At 38.1% G+C, this 16,111-nt stretch overlaps 1 protein-coding gene across 4 annotated transcripts in view; it reads right to left on the reverse strand.

Moving 5' to 3' along the window:
- Window positions 1-2,528: 2,528 nt before the first annotated feature.
- CDK6 (cyclin dependent kinase 6) overlaps window positions 2,529-16,111 on the reverse strand; it is a 218,353-nt gene continuing 204,770 nt past the window's right edge. For 3 of the 4 annotated variants that reach the window (XM_063099436.1, XM_063099437.1, XM_063099435.1), the window contains exons 6-8: window positions 11,123-11,173; window positions 6,439-6,574; window positions 2,529-3,539 (exon numbers count right to left, since the gene is read on the reverse strand). In XM_063099436.1, coding sequence (XP_062955506.1) covers window positions 3,393-3,539; window positions 6,439-6,574; window positions 11,123-11,173 — 334 coding nt within the window. In that variant the 3' untranslated portion in view covers window positions 2,529-3,392. Of the gene's footprint in view, window positions 3,540-6,438; window positions 6,575-10,981; window positions 11,014-11,122; window positions 11,174-16,111 lie in introns of all 4 variants that reach the window. The other variant, XM_063099438.1, reaches the window with a different exon arrangement.

A 16,111-nucleotide genomic window follows, 5' to 3' on the forward strand; every position in this document is an offset into this window, starting at 1 on the left:
ATTTTCTTCAAGACAATAATATCCTGTACATTCTGAAATTTTCGTTTTTACTTAAAACTAAAATGCTGAGATTCTATTCTTAGGTGAATAATTTTGAACTATTTTTAGTAAGTCACCTGGAGATAAATGGAAAGTCTGTCATTCACAGTGTGTGCTTCCTGAGAGAAAATTGCAAGAAAACAGGGGGCTGAAATGGCCTCGAGCTTTCTTCCAAAACAGGTTCTTTGCACCTTGAGTTCCCATCCACTTCAAAGGTGGGACAAAGTGGGAGGCTCCAACCCATTGGGTTCTTACAAGCTCTAGGGAATTGTGTTTTTAAGGTTATGTCATTATTACTAGCTTAAGAAAACTAAATGGACAGGTTTCTATTTTTCTCTTTTTATACGTAGTTATTACAACACCCTGCACAACGTTCCCACAGTGCCTGGGCTGCCAGAACCAAACATCAAACAGAAACTACCAGGCACATTCTTGCACTAGTCCTAATATAAAATTCAAATCTGTCACAATATTTTTTACTTGCTATAAGCTGCTTCAGTATAACCCTGGGGCCGTATGACCTTTCCAGTTAACCACTACCTAGCTTTTGGCAAAGATGTTTGAAGCCATATGTCACAGAAGAATAAGCCATATTCACAAGGATCTTATTCTACTATATGCTTCAAAGTGCTCTAATAGCAAAACTTCTTGTGTGGGATCTGGATTTCAGAAGTGGTGAGCTTGGATGTAAAAGACACAAATTGAGAGAGTATTCACTCAAGTGCAACAACCACACAGACGGAAGAGCTGGGGACAGACTCTTACAACATTTAGAGAGGCCTTTTGATTCTGTGTCATCAGAGGATAATTTGCCAAATATCTAATGCCAAAATGTTTGTGCTTTAATTTTTCTTTACAAACACTACTTAGAAATGAGCCAAAAGCAGATGCTAGAAATAAAAGTTGAGCTCTCTACTTGTTTAAAATTCTAAAGAATGCTGAATGATTCCAGTTTAGAACAGCTGCATTTTTCTTGAGCTAAGTTATGAAAAACGTTTGCAAAAGCAGAAACTCAAGTTATGTTCACTCTAGCCATGGAGACTAACCAAAAAGCTCAAGATGAATCAGTGCAGTGACTTTTAAAATTAAATTTGTAGGCTCTAGCAAAAATGTCTTTGTATTTTGACCCTCGATCAAAGGAAAGGCTTAACTCACTTTTCCAGGTGAGACTTTGAATAAACCTTGCCCTGAATGCTCTGGATTCATTATATCTCAAGCATTTACAGTGCTGGCAGCACATAATTAATGCTGTCACAATAAAGCAAGTATAAAACATTCTTATGGCCCATCTTCTTTTTTATCTTGCTTTAGAAGAAATTTCCTGTTCCTCAAGCTAGTGAATTACAATAGCATTTAACAATGTATGTATTAAAAAAGAAAGGTTCCCAGCCCAAAAAGCTCTCAAGGAGAAACACTTCCTAATTCTTTCTCTTGTTCAAGATAATCATATACAATATTAAGCTGTGAAGAATTCAGCAAGGCTTGATAATACATAAACACCATCTGAAACATTTTCTGCTGAGTGAGTCAATGTCCATTCTTTGAAAATGCTAATTCTAAACATGATCTTAACGATTGCATGCACTCAAAACATGAGTCAGAAAACAAAGGCAGCTAAACTTCCCCAAACATACTATGTCTTCTAGTTACTAGAGCCAATGAGCATGGAACTACGTATAAGATAGAGATGGTATGGAATTTAAGGATTGTAGAGAAAACAGCAAGAGAAAAAGTAACAACGCCCAGGTCAGGCTGGCTCTGCAGAGAACAGGAGTGAATACAAGGCCTAGAAACAAGCACAATCTGGGGTATGGAGAAAAGATCATTTCATAGAGTAAATGTATATCTCTAAAAAATAGTTAAAGACATTCCCTCAGATACTATACTGACAACATATTCCATAAAAATGCAAAGCACAGTTTATAGAAATAGTTTATAGCAATCTGTGCTGATGATACAGCAGAATAAGTATCCTATTCATTGCCTAGATAATAAGAGTGAACAGCAGGTAGGAATATTGCATTAAAGAACATATAGGACCCTTTTAGGATTGCAGAATTGAGGCCACAAACCATAATCTGAAACTGTATATTTATGAAAGGTTCATTGAAAGAAAGACAGCAGGTGGTGCGTGGGAACCGCTTAAGCAATCATTAGTTATATAACGGTAGCAATATATATTAGAGGTGCTGGGAGATAGATAAGATGCAGACTTTGCAAACAAGGCAGTGCATGGTAGAAAGTACAGTGTAATAGGCGAAGAAAATTTAAATGGCATTCCTGTCTCTAGTAAGAGATAACTACTCTCTAAATCAAAACAGGAAAAAGTTTCTGACAAATTCCTAAAAACAAAAACAAAAAAACCCAACAACAAAAACAAAAATGAAAGAAAGAAATTTCAAACCAGAAAATAAATGCTTTTTCTATTTTTTTTTTTTTTTTTTTTGCCTGTTTGAGGTACACTCCCTAAATCTATAGCAAGTAATAAAAAGTTTATAGGGAATTTTCCAAAAGAAACCATAAAGCATGATATTATACAGAAGGTTAAAACAGACTTACAACGAGTAAATTCAGTTTTCAAAGAGTAAAAAGAATGTATGCTTCAAACAACAGGTCTCTTAAAAGATACTAGAATTTTTTTCACCTTTTGCTGTATGTATAAAACCTCACTTTTTACTACTAGCAAATTTGCTGCTTTTGGCCAGAAAAGAAATGCTGAGGACAAGGCTCAACTTTCTAATTTGAGATCATTCTGGTGAATCGCTTTTAGTGAATGAAACACCTGTTATTTACCGGTCACCTTGAGTCTTTAAAATTCAATTATTCTTGTTTGCAAAAAGTAACACTTTAAGAGATCACAGAATCTCTGTCTCACACACACACACACACACACACACACACACGCACACACACACACACACGCACGCACGCACGCACACACACACACACACACACACACTCAAGTACCAAATCAGGCCCGGCAGCTGCAGAGAGATTACATCATAACTCAGCTGTGCCTGGATTACCCACTTCACACTGGCAGCATTCAAGGTTAGAAAATGAAATGGCAGCACAATTGGTCAGCAGCTTCTCTTCTTCTGGAATTTTTCCAGGTTCTTGAAACAGACAAACAAACAAACAAACAAACGAACATAAAGCTGCAATCACTCTTGCATTGATTTCGAAACAGTAAACTAGGTGGTTTCCTTGGAAAAGCAGAGCCCGTCCAGAAGACGGCAGCTTGGAGGCCTCTAGACAGCGATCCTCAACAGCTCTGCGGGGATTCCTCAGGGGGACCCATTGGCTACCAAGGGTGTTCTCCAGGGGATCAGCTCAAAGCAGCTGCTGAGACCTCAGGCTGTGTTCAGCTCCGAGGTGTTCTGGCTGGGCGGCAGGTGGGAATCCAGGTTCTCCTTGCACCTCTCCAGGTCCTGGAAATACGGGTGAGACAGGGCGCTGTAGGCAGATATTCTTTTGGCTGGATTAAATGTCAAGCACTTCTGTAATAAAGAAAAAAATAGGTTGATATAAAACATGTCAATTTAAATAACACGCTTACATAGTTATCTGTGTACTGCCATGTACTAAATGTATCTATAATGGGAATAAATGTTTATTTCAAAGGGGCATTAAATAATATGTAGATAGTACTCATCTCATATATGTCCCTAATGTATAAATTGCCCCTCAGGAAAAGGCAATACCTTTAGCATGCCCGTGGACAGGTGCCTACCCAGGATTTCTCTCCAACCGACCCTATGTCCCTTAAAAGATGTTATTGTTATTGCAGTATGCATATAATTTTATTAAGATAGTGATTCTTCTAGTGCTAGCACACCTAGTGCTACAGTCAGAGACTTCACCCTACCTTCTTGCCCAGCCCCAACATTTATCAATGAGCAGGGAAGGGAAGAGGCACCCCTGTTGAGGTGTAAAGGACAATTACTGAACAAGGTACCCAGTGGAGGGTATACGTTAGGGCTAAAACCTAGACCCTAATTATCCTGATCCACTAGTACCCTGCCCCAAGGCTGCATCCCCCCACAGGAGAGGATGCCTTCCTCCTAATTTACATCAAAGTGCCATAGGGCTAGCAGCATCCCTACCAGGGGTCCAACAGATTGAACTCAAGTCACTAAACTCTACTCCAGGCTGACAACTCAAGTGCAGGGATACAAAAGTGAATGAGTTGGTTTCTGAACTTAAGGAGATCCAGTCCGGAGGTTTGGTCAGTAGAAGATGAAAGAAGGGAAAATGAAAGGGCTTGGCTACTGAGGTAGAAGATGAAAGGAGGGAAAGATAAACCTTTGGAGCAGCAGTGATCTCCATTCCCAAACTGTTCATATGTAAATTAGAAGTCTCGGTCCCATTTCCACTCCAACCCCAGGTAATCTTGTTCCTCTGATCTTCTTGCTTTCCTTCCAACACCCCTGCTGAGCATGGAGCAGGGGGCAAGCATTAATTGACATGAATAGGACATCACCCATTGCCCCAGGTCACAGGAAGTTCACAGGAAGGTCACAGGAAGGTCACAGGAAGCTATATCAGCTTCTCCATCCCTCTGATGAAGGCCCACTGAAGAGCTGGGTGTCAGACATGTTTATGAATTTCAGTTCTCTGTGTAATCTAAAGACTACATTATCACGGCTATGCAGACCTCTTCCACTTAATCTGGGTTCCTGCTCACAGTCCTAGTCAGGTCCTGGCTGGATTGGGAACCCCTCTGAAAGCTACTGACCTAGAAAACACATACACACATAGAAAATTCTACATAAAATTTCAGATGAATTCTTGGGTCCCCTGAAATCACAGAGCTAAAGGGCAAGCAGAGGAAAGAGCTTGTTTGTATGATGGTTCCACTGTTCCATTATTCCTAATAGCAATAAACATCTTTAGAAAAACTTTGCAAGGGCTGAATTCCCAAAGGACAGGAGATCAGGGGCAAAATTCCTGAGCCTGAGCCTCTATTCCCAGAGTCTAAGAAAAAGAAAATTAGGTAGTGGCATTAGAAAAGGAAGCAGCCAGTTTAATTCCCAGGACACAGGAAAGAAGAGAAAAGAGTTGTGGGAATACGTTCAAGATACAGAGAAATGCCTCTAGAGGATTATCTGGGAGGAAGTCCTTTCCCTGCAGCTACATGGATGGCTTGAAACTGGGAAGAGGCTGAAGGGAAGAAGAGGGTATGTGAGAATCTCAAGTTGGAAATCTTAATATATTTTGTCCTATAGAAATATTGTTAGCAAAGGTGGTTAAGTTCTATTATTGCTCTACTTCACAAACAAGGTGGCTGGCTTGAGAATTAATTTAAAAACCTTGTGTAGTATTCTTGTTTCTGCAAGAAAACTTAATTTTATTGCCAATGATCGACTTATAAAATGAGCTTTTAGAATCATAACTTTGTCAATAATTGAATAATATGGTAGATCACATCTTTTTTTTAGTACATTTTCTCTTTCTTCTCTCTTCTCCCTCCATGGGAGGAGCATTCTTTCCTCCATTAAAGTTGGCTTTGGCCACGTAACTTGTTTTGGCCAATGGAATGTAGGCAGAGTGGCAGGGTGTGTCTTCCAGGCCTAGGCCTTCAGGGACATTGTATGTTTCTGCTTGCCCTTCTGGGAGCATCCACCGTCTACCACGAGAAAAACATGCCACAGGGAGTTGTTGCCTCTCTGACCTGGGCCCAGAATGAGACACATGGGGAAGACCTGTACTTGACCCAAGCAGATATCAAAGGCTGTTAATTCAGGAGACAATGGATACACTCATTACTCACTGGGTTCCAGACATTAAGAGCAGCCTTATAGGTACATACCTCTATCTATTATTCTGGCTTCCAAACACAGAAAAATATGTACAAGGTTAAGTATTACGAGTTTGTGTCTCAAATATAAGAAGTCCTTACTTCCAGTGAGACATTTTACATGTGCATGGCACATTAAATACTTATTAAGTAAATCAGTAACTAGAAGGAATATTGCTGTTTAGTTGATCTGGAAAAATATCTTCCTAAAGATGTGACTATTTACGAAAAGGCATGTTAAAATGACAAAGAAGTTGCTTAAAGTAGCATAAAACTATAAACAAAGAAACATAATATTTGTTTTTAAAGATAATGTCCAAATGAATCAAGAGTCTCTTAAGGCTGCATTCAAATAAACATTCAAAGATGGTGGATTTAAAGAGTGTGGATCAGAAAAACATTCCAGAATCAAAAGCCACCAGCTCCTACAGGTGTGGAAATGAAACCTAGGGAGAGACTATAGTCTCCTTCCTTGTGTGGCTATGGCATGTGATGACTGTGGCAGTTGCTAAGCTGATATTTGTGTCTACTGCCCAGTCTGAATAAGGCAGGTCTTGCATTAGCTCAGTGCAAACCAACTATGCATCGTGTGAACTTACCAGAAGTAGGTCTTTGCCTAGTTCATCAATATCTGTTACAAACTTCTCAATTGGTTGGGCAGATTTTGAATGAAAAGCCTGCCTGGGAAGGGCAACATCCCTAGGCCAGTCCTCTTCTCCTGGGAGTCCAATTACGCTATAAAAGAACAACAACATGTGAACATGCGCATTAGCTGCTATGCCAAAGCTGTGTTCTCACCGAATTCTAGAGAAAGGCAAAATCTAAGGGGTAGGCCCAGGGCCCCAGGGCCCAGGAGACCTTCACATTATGACTGGCAGAGTCTCTCATTTATCTCTGTCCTACTGCAATATAGTCATAGGGTAGAGGGTAATCTCAGAGAATTGTGAAATTTGCTGGGAGGAGCTAAGAGATTACTTTAGCAGCAGATACTAAAAGTAAATGTAGAAATAGAAAATATACTACACCATGGAGTAAGCTCTGATATGCTGACAAAGCAGGATCTATTCTGTTCAAAGGAAACCCACATGGGCATATAATATCTTCCTTTAGTCCAAGAGTGCTTTTTGTGTTCAGATTGAACACCTCAGTACTGACATGCTTTTATGATGCTCATCCAATGTGGTTTATTAACACATCAGTTTGGAGACATTTTTGGTTAAAGAATAATTCCTCAAACAATAATTACATAAATTAGACAGAAAAATGAGCTTAATGGTATGTTGGTCCTGTCTTATGCAAACACTATTTTATAAAGGAAGTCTATGGTATTATAAAGTGAGCAAACAACAAATTACAAGAATATCAATGAAAACCATTCTGGAATAAGAAATGTGGAGAGAACAGCAAGCGATAAAAAGAGCAACAGGCTTTGGACACATGTAGACTTGGGTTCAAATCCTACACCTGCCACTTATTGGTAGGTAAGGGCAAATTATTTAACATCTATGACCCTCAGTGTCTTTATGTGTACAACAATAATTGATGGTTGTAACGAGGATCAATGATAATTTACATAAAATGCACAGCACAGTGCCTGATACACAGTACTCAAGTTAATATCAATACACTACTCATTATTATTACCATAATTAGAAAATAATGTTGCTATTAATCCAAAATGCATAGGAAATACATCACTACCACACTAGAAATACGAATGACTTGAATCCTATTTATGTGTAAAACTTAAGGTTCTTCAGAAATATTAATAGGTCAGTAGCCCTATACAATTTATATATTATACAGATATTATTTATAGTTTATGTACAGGTGGTAAGCAGCTTTGAACAAGGGAAATCAGAGGATGTAAGAAGTTATATCTTACACAGACTGTAGATAACTCTGAGCTAAAAAATACTAGTTTAGTGGACAGGATATACAGCTATTCGAATACTGGACCAAAGTATTTTAATTACAGTTAGAAATGGTGCTGGCCTGCATTATGGTCTTCTCCTTGGCCTGCATTAGCTGGGTCTAAGGCCCAGGAAGGGGTGTTCTCATGAATATATTTTCAGGTTTTGAGAAGACATGGTGGTAAATGTCACGGGATCTGTAGGGCTTTGTTCCCCTTTCCCTTAACTTAGCAGAGCCCAGGTCACAGACCTCACTTGGGAAGAGCAGATAGCCCTGTCATCGCTGTACCTGTTACTGGATGTCTGGGGTGACACTATAATTCTGCCTGTTGGGCATCCTGAGAGAGCCACATTATTGAGGCAAAGATAGACTCAGGGACACATTTATTGGAATCAATGAATAGAAATGACAACTTGAGCAATATACAAATTTGTTTAATAGCAAGGTATACAACAGGAGTAAAAAGAAGAAAACAAAAATACCCATTAATTATAAAAGCAAATGCATGTATATGCATTTGGATAGAATGCAACAAGGCAGAGGAAGAAAAGAATTTTTATTAAAAACCTTTTAAAATTTTTCTTCATTCCTTTTAAGCTTTTAGCTCTTTTTATATAAATATTTTTGCATATTACCACTAGTCACCTAGAAACTGATTATAACAACAGCTAGAAATAATTTAAAATCTTTATCTATAGCTTTGAATATATCTACATTGAGTTAAATCTCGCAAATATGGATATCTGAATGCCAAACGCCTTCAGAGAAATGGCATGTCTCTGTGTGTATGAGTATGTGTGGTATATAATTACAAATATATATATATATATATATATAAACCCACAACTGTTTGTATATACACATATATTTGTATATATGTATAAATATTTGTGTATGGATATACACATATATCTTTAAGTCTATTACCTCCTCTAAGTCCTGCAAAGACCTCCTGAGACATGTAGGTCAGGTGTATTACCCCCATTTTATAGATGGGGAAACTAAGATTGAGGAATGAAATGAACGGCCAAAGTCACACACAGTGAGTTCAGTCACAGAGTCCTGAGTGAACCCAGTTCTCCTTACTCCAAATCCAATATTTTATTTCCACTTAACTGTGATGCTGCTCTTATAAACACTTTAAAATGTCCTGGGCTAAAAGCACTGTTTCACTTTCAAAGTACTTGCTGTTCTTTGAAAGTATAAATCTTCCTAAACCCAGAAATGTTTTTCTCTTTAAGACTATGTGAACATGGCTTTCCTTTAAAAAGAAAATGCAGTTTCATGTTCAGTATGAACTTTTATGGCCCACGTATAAGCATTGTGAAATTCTGATAGGTCTATTAAAAGCACTTGCATTGAATTCCACTATTTGGACAGCTGAACATAAGCCTTAAAAGTTGACATTTATACTGGAAAGACTGACAGGGCACAAAATCTATAAATGGCAGTGATGGTGGAAACAGAAAGAATTTATCAAGTACTTTAGCAATGACACTAGGGTGCAGCATTGTCTCTTTTCTCTAGCAAGGTAATACTTTTGGAGGAAACAGGACATCATTTTGGTGAAATAATGCCAGAAACCACAAAGTAAAATCTAAAGGCACAAAACGTAGAACTTTACAGCTTTTTTGCTTGCAATCTAGGATTGTCAGGCTTTTGCCAAAAGTGGAATTGGCTTTTCCTTGGAAGCAAGTCAAACATGCTGGTCAAACGTTCCTTCTGGTCCATTTCACTGGCTTCCTGTACTGGGGGGGTACTAGCAATGTTAACAGGATTGCAGATATCAGTGCTGGAGGTGGACAGAATTCCCAGGTGGTATAAATAAGGGAAAGCAGGTGATAGCTTTTAGTGCCTGGCAAACTGATTTCAGTAAAGATTGTCTTTTAACAGAGGGTCACCGGTATGTCTTATTTTCACAGTTCCCTCTTCAAGATCACACGAACACAAAATAGATTCAATGGTCATAGGGAGTTCATCATTGAATGACCAAAGAACTTTACATCCAGAAGCAGGAGTCACAGGAAAGCTTTGTGTTGAATTCAGCCATCTTACAGGGTGGTCAGTAGCAGCCGCAGTAGTGTCAGCTGCTCTGGACCCAGGAAGTCCCCAGACCAAAAAAAAAAAAAAAAAAAAGCAGTAAATGTTCTTCAGGCCTTCAAGCCACTGGGTTGTGACTCAGCAGTAGCACTGGCACTAGCAGTAGTCTACTGGAGCTGCTTCCAGTCACCAAAAGAACAAAGTCAGGTTCCAGTTTTATTCCAACTTGAGTAGACAGTGCTGAAATATAATTTTGTTCTTTAGGGGCATTTTTTGCAGTCTTATAGACTTCAAATTTCATAAAAATGCTGGGACTCCTATAAAATGTCATAGACCAATGCTCAGGGCTATTTTTGGTATAGAAGTCCCACTTTCTTCCTACTCTACCCCAATTCTGATGGGGCTTGGCAAACACACAAATCCAAAAAGGATGTTGTAACACATGCTTGGTGAGAATAAAAGCCCCAGTTACATTCTAGAAGCATGAAAGCATACGTACCCTTACATGCACAAACATGTAGGCATGAATGGAATTATGCAAATTATTAAGGAGCTATATAACAGACAAATAGAACCAAAAAATTTCAGTACAAGAAAGGATTTTATAGAGAATTTAAGTCAGAGATCCATTTCTCCGATGAAGAAGTTAAGGAACAAAAAGGTTAAATAATTAATAATGAATTATAATAATAACAGTAATAGTTAACATTTTTAAAGCACTTGCTATGTCCTCAGCACTGTGTACACCCTTTACGGGGTGTTTTAAATGACTTTTTCAAGGTTGCATAGTTATTTAGCCATACACCCAGGACTAGAACCTAGGATTCTCATTTCCTATTTTGGAGCTCGAAAGAAAAATGGGACTGTATTGCATACCATCCTTGGCCCAGGAAAACAAAACAAAACAATCCAAAACCAACCTGGGTACTCAATGGGCAGCAAGCCCAATGGACAAGAACGGGTTACTACTAGGCCACCAAGCACCCTACTTCTGATGGTGGGTGCATTTGAAATGACCACAAGCAGAGAACACATCTGAACTAAAGAAATGAAGCTCAGCCAAGCAAACAAAGAGGAGCAGCAAAAAGATCCATACGAGCAACACACAAGCTTCCAGAGCAGAGCAATTAGGCCACACATCATGATGGGCTCTGCATAAAACAGCACTTCTACCATGTCTCAACTCACCACACAAATAGTAACACTGTCTGCAGCAGCAGCTTGGGGTAAGAAAGACAAGAGATAAACATATTATATGACCATCAGAGGAAAGTCACTGTGAATGTTTTTATGCTACAGACACTGATGTAAAATTAAGTTATTACTTACTCCAAGATTTTTCCTAGTTGATCGACATCTGAACTTCCACGAAAAAGAGGCCTAAAAGAATAAAGATGTATTTTAAACAAGAAATTTTCTTAGGTTACATTTCAATCATATTTGTCATTGTCATAGTTTAACAGCAAGCAAAATATTCTTCGTGAGTGAGAAATAAGTAAAGAATTAAGACATCTTCCTTTGGTAAGAGAAGGTTTTCCTAGCATTTCACCTATGATAAGGATCTCTCATGAATACTTGGTGGTAAACTGACTCCCATGTTTTGCAGTCATGGGTATCCTATTTGCAGTCATCGTAACAACAGTTACCATCATATTCAGACCCAGGTTTCAAAGTTATACTTAATTTCGTGATATGGTGGAGCATATCACTGTCCTAGTCTCAAACCATAGGTAGGTGGCCTTCTCAGAGCACCCTTTCCACACCATTCTGCTGTCAGAGCACTGCCTCATGGGTCTCTCTCCTTCCATGTGTTCTGAATGCTGCAGTGAGACACCTCTGAGTCTGTCTTTCTGATTATACCACTTTTCTTTCTCTCAACATTATGGCACTAAACTTTACAAGTTTGAAATCCTAACTCTGGGCTTCAGAGGCAATAGTGTCCTCTTCTGAACACACAGCCCTTCTGGTCTACACTGAGCATTTGACTGGCAATTAAATAAACTCACTTTGTGACATTTCTGGCATTTTCCCAAGTAGACCAAGTAGGGTGGAGACTTGTCTAGGTTTCCCCTTAACCCTTGCCTTGGTGCTCTACCCAAATAGATGCACAGTTATTAAATATTTTATTTGATTTTGTATACACTTATGGTCTACAAATAAATGTTCTCTAACTCCTTACTCAACGAATGACATACATAGGTATTTTTCAACACTCATGTGTTTTAAAAAATATTTGTAGCCTATTATTAGTGACCATATTTACTTTTATATAGTATATCAATTTATAGAGCCTTACACTTGACCTTTTAAATATTCTCTATGCACAATAAATGTACTCGAGATACAGGTCATATATGAATAATCCTGCATAGAGTCAGAACATTTCAGTGGTTAGGAGACACCTTAAAATTCCTCAATTATACTTTCTTTTCATGTTATTATTCCTGAAAATAATTATTTCCAAATGTAGTGAAAAAATTCATTTATGGCAATGTTATGGGCTAAACCGTGTCCCCCCAAAATTATATGTTGAGGCCCAAATCCCAGGATCTCAGAATTTGATTGTATGTGGAGACAGGGCCTTTAAAGAGGTGATTACATTGGGCCGGCCCGTGGCTCACTCGGGAGAGTGCGGTGCTGATAACACCAAGGCCCCGGGTTCGGATCCCATATACGGATGGCCGGTTCGCTCACTGGCTGAGCGTGGTGCTGACAACACCAAGTTAAGGGTTAAGATCCCCTTACCGGTCATCTTTAAAAAAAAAAAAAAAAAAAAAAAAGAGGTGATTACATTAAAATAAGGCCATCTGGACACACAAGAGACATCTGGGGCATACACAAACATAAAGAAAGGACCATGAGAGAACACAGTGAGAAGGCAAGCCAAGGAGAGAGGCCTCAGAAGAAACCAAACCTGCTGACACCTTGATCTCGCAATTCTAGCCTCCAGAACTGTGCAAAATCAGTGTCTGTTGTTTAAGACATCTAGTCTGGTGTTTTATTGTAGCAGCCCTAGCAAACTAATACAGGCAACTTGCATATCACTAATGCAGCCAAATTCATAAAGAATCATGCATTTGGGTTCTAAAAGACATGAGACAGGTCTTAAAAAATAGCAAGGTGAGAAGTGAAAGTTTTTTCCAAAACTTAAAAAAAAAAAGACAAAACATGGAATCTTAATAGCTGTTACTAAGCATGAACGTTAAATATGGCACAGTGACATGTGCTCCCCAAATATGATCTCATTTAATTCTCACAAAAATTCTAGGAGAAATGTAGTATTATTATCATCCTTATTTTCAGATGAGGAAACTGAGGATTGGAGATGTTACATGACTTAATGAAGGGCACAATATTTTTTTCCCTCTTTTCTTTCTTTTCAGTTAACAGGTTGATTTTTCAGAATGTTTGTTGACTGGGGAAAGGGCACAGACTTTGGTGATGAATTATCCTGGGAATAAATCCCTACTCAGCCATTTCTCCCTGAATGACTTTAGGAAAGGTGCTTAACCTCTTTGAAACTTAGTTGCCTCATTTGTAAAATGAAGATGATATCTTCTAGGATCAACGAAGTGAGATTATGAATACATGTCTTCTACTAGAATGCCCAGCTTATAGTAGATCTACACTAAGTGGTTACTACACACACACACACACACACACACACACACACACACACACACACTCACTCACTCACTCACTCACTCACTCACTCACTCACTCACTCACTCACTCACACATGGTGAGATGTGTCTCTTGTTCCTAGCCAGTATTATACACAGATGATAATATAAAGTATTTCATACAGTGAACAAAAAAGGAAGGGGCCATTTCTCACCATGTGGTGAGCTCTCAAGTCATTATTTTAGCCTAACAGTCTTTCCTCTGAGGTCCTTATATATTCCTTATGACTTTACCAAGAAAAGAAAGAATATTCTAAAGGATGAATGCCAAAATTTCCAATAAGGATTAATTAATTCTGAAATGGTGATAATTTCCTCTTCTGTATGTAGTTTTGCAGGGGTGGGTGAATGGGGTGGGAAACAAAGCTCACTCACCATGTATTAAATTCTGTTATCAGTGAGGTGAATTTTCTCAGGTCAAATTACAAAAGCGACCAAGCTTCAGACTGTATGCCTTTTTAAACAAACAACTAAAAGAACATATAAATATCATTCATAATCTCAAATGAACAGTGGAAAATAACATTTAGAAGTATGATATGTTTTCTAGCAGATGAGAAGTGTATACTGATATGTCTGTTATAGAAAGGAAATGATTCATGCATAATGGAAGATGAAAGATTTCATTCATTCAGTTATAATACTTTTGTTGTACTAAAAAGACAAGGAAGTCATGGGTTACCCCATAGAACACCTTTGTAACCTGCATTTGACCTGCAGCTATGCTTTAGTTGCTATCTTTCTTGATTAGTAGAGGAATTTTCCATATTCATAAAGTGACCTTTCAAAAAATACTATCCAGGGGAACATCTACTATTTTATACTAGCTCCCATGTTTTGTTCTAGAGTTGTTATCTGTTAAGTTAAAAAAGTTAACTTACTACCTGACAATTACCATCTATTCAAATAACCAGAATAAGCAGAAAATTAATTCATTGATTTACTTAGTAAACACTAATTGAGTGATCACCCATTAAGCACATAGGGCTGCCATTAGTGCTGGAAGATACTAAAAAATGTTTATATATTAAATAAAATTATATTTAAAATTATGTTTCATAATATCTGGCCTCTCTATATAAAGTATATAACATACATATATAACAGGAATTTTAATTATAAATTTATAAAAATATAAATTTATACTTATTTGTACATTTAAACACACACTACCATAATGATCCTTACTCCCACGAAAGACAAGGTATACAAATGCAGGATCATTAAACAGAAGTTTATCTCATTCTACAGAAGTCCAGGGTAATCATTTCATCTTTACTAGAATGTTAGGAGGTGGTCTGATTAAACCTCCTTTTACAGATGAGAAGTAAAGTAACTTATCTGAGGAAACACAGCTGATTAAGTGGCTAAGCTGATCTGTCTGACTTCAATGGACAACAGAATAGAAGCAACGTTTTAAAAACATACTTTGGCAGGGGTTTACTGAATCAATCAGAGGGGATGGAGACTGAGCCAGGGAGGCCGACTGGGAGGTCAGTGCACAAGGGAGACAACAAGGGCCTACACTAGGTGGGACGAGGAAATGGGAAGGGATGCAAAGAATTTAAGGGAAGGTGATCAGAACTTGGTGAAAGACTGAACATGACTTGGAAGGAAAAGCATAATTTTAACTTTGTATAATTAGTAAAGCCAGGCAGAATGAGATACATGGGAGGATGGGAGACGGACAGGAGATTGGAAGATAATTAATTTAGTTTTAAACTAAAGTGGGGCTTTTGGGAGGTAATTAGGTCATGAATGGGATTAGTGCCCTTATAAAAGAAACCCCAGAGGGCTCCCTTGCCCCTTTTGCCATGTGAGGCACAGCAAGAACACAGCTGTCTCAGAACAAAGAAATGGGCCCTCATCAGACACTGCAACTGATCTGAATTCCCAGCCTCCAGAACTGTGGGGAATAAATTTTTGTTGTTTATAAGCTACCCAATTTTTGGTATTTTGTTATAGCAGCCTGAGGTGATGAAGACAGACTGCTAATGGGTACAGGGGTTTCTTTTGGGGGTGATAAAACCATTCTAAAGTTGATTGTGGTGATGCTGGCATGACTCTGGATATACTGAACTAAAAGCCATTGAACCGTACTATTTATATTGGTGAATTGTATGGTATCTGAATTACAGCTTGATAAAACTGTTAAAAAAAGGTAGTTAAATTATACTTCTAAGCACACATTACAGATTCAGACGGACAGTAAAAAAACTGCTACGAAAACAGCTTTAGGCCTAAATACATGAAAGGCTTAAGAACATGGTATTAATGTACAGTGACACACATTTATTTGACTATATATTCGATGAAGTACCCATCTGGAAACAGGTGCTCTGCAAGTTCTGAATAACCTATTAATATGGTCTGAATTTCCCCAAATACCTGATTTATCAGATTAGAATTAAATAAAAAAACCACAAAATGTCTATGGATGAGAAAAAGGTACTCATAAAACTATTATCTTATGCTTTACTGAGATTATGAGTGATTTGTTTTCTGCATTTTTTCTACTTTTCCATACATAGCATTTTATGAGCACTAATTAGAAGGGAAAAAAACCCAACAACACTGCCACTTGCCATCTACTGCATGTATGTGATCTGTTTACCTCACCTCTTCATTCCCTACA

This window comes from Cynocephalus volans, chromosome 6, assembly GCF_027409185.1.
Source record: "Cynocephalus volans isolate mCynVol1 chromosome 6, mCynVol1.pri, whole genome shotgun sequence".
Lineage (NCBI taxonomy): Eukaryota > Metazoa > Chordata > Mammalia > Dermoptera > Cynocephalidae > Cynocephalus > Cynocephalus volans.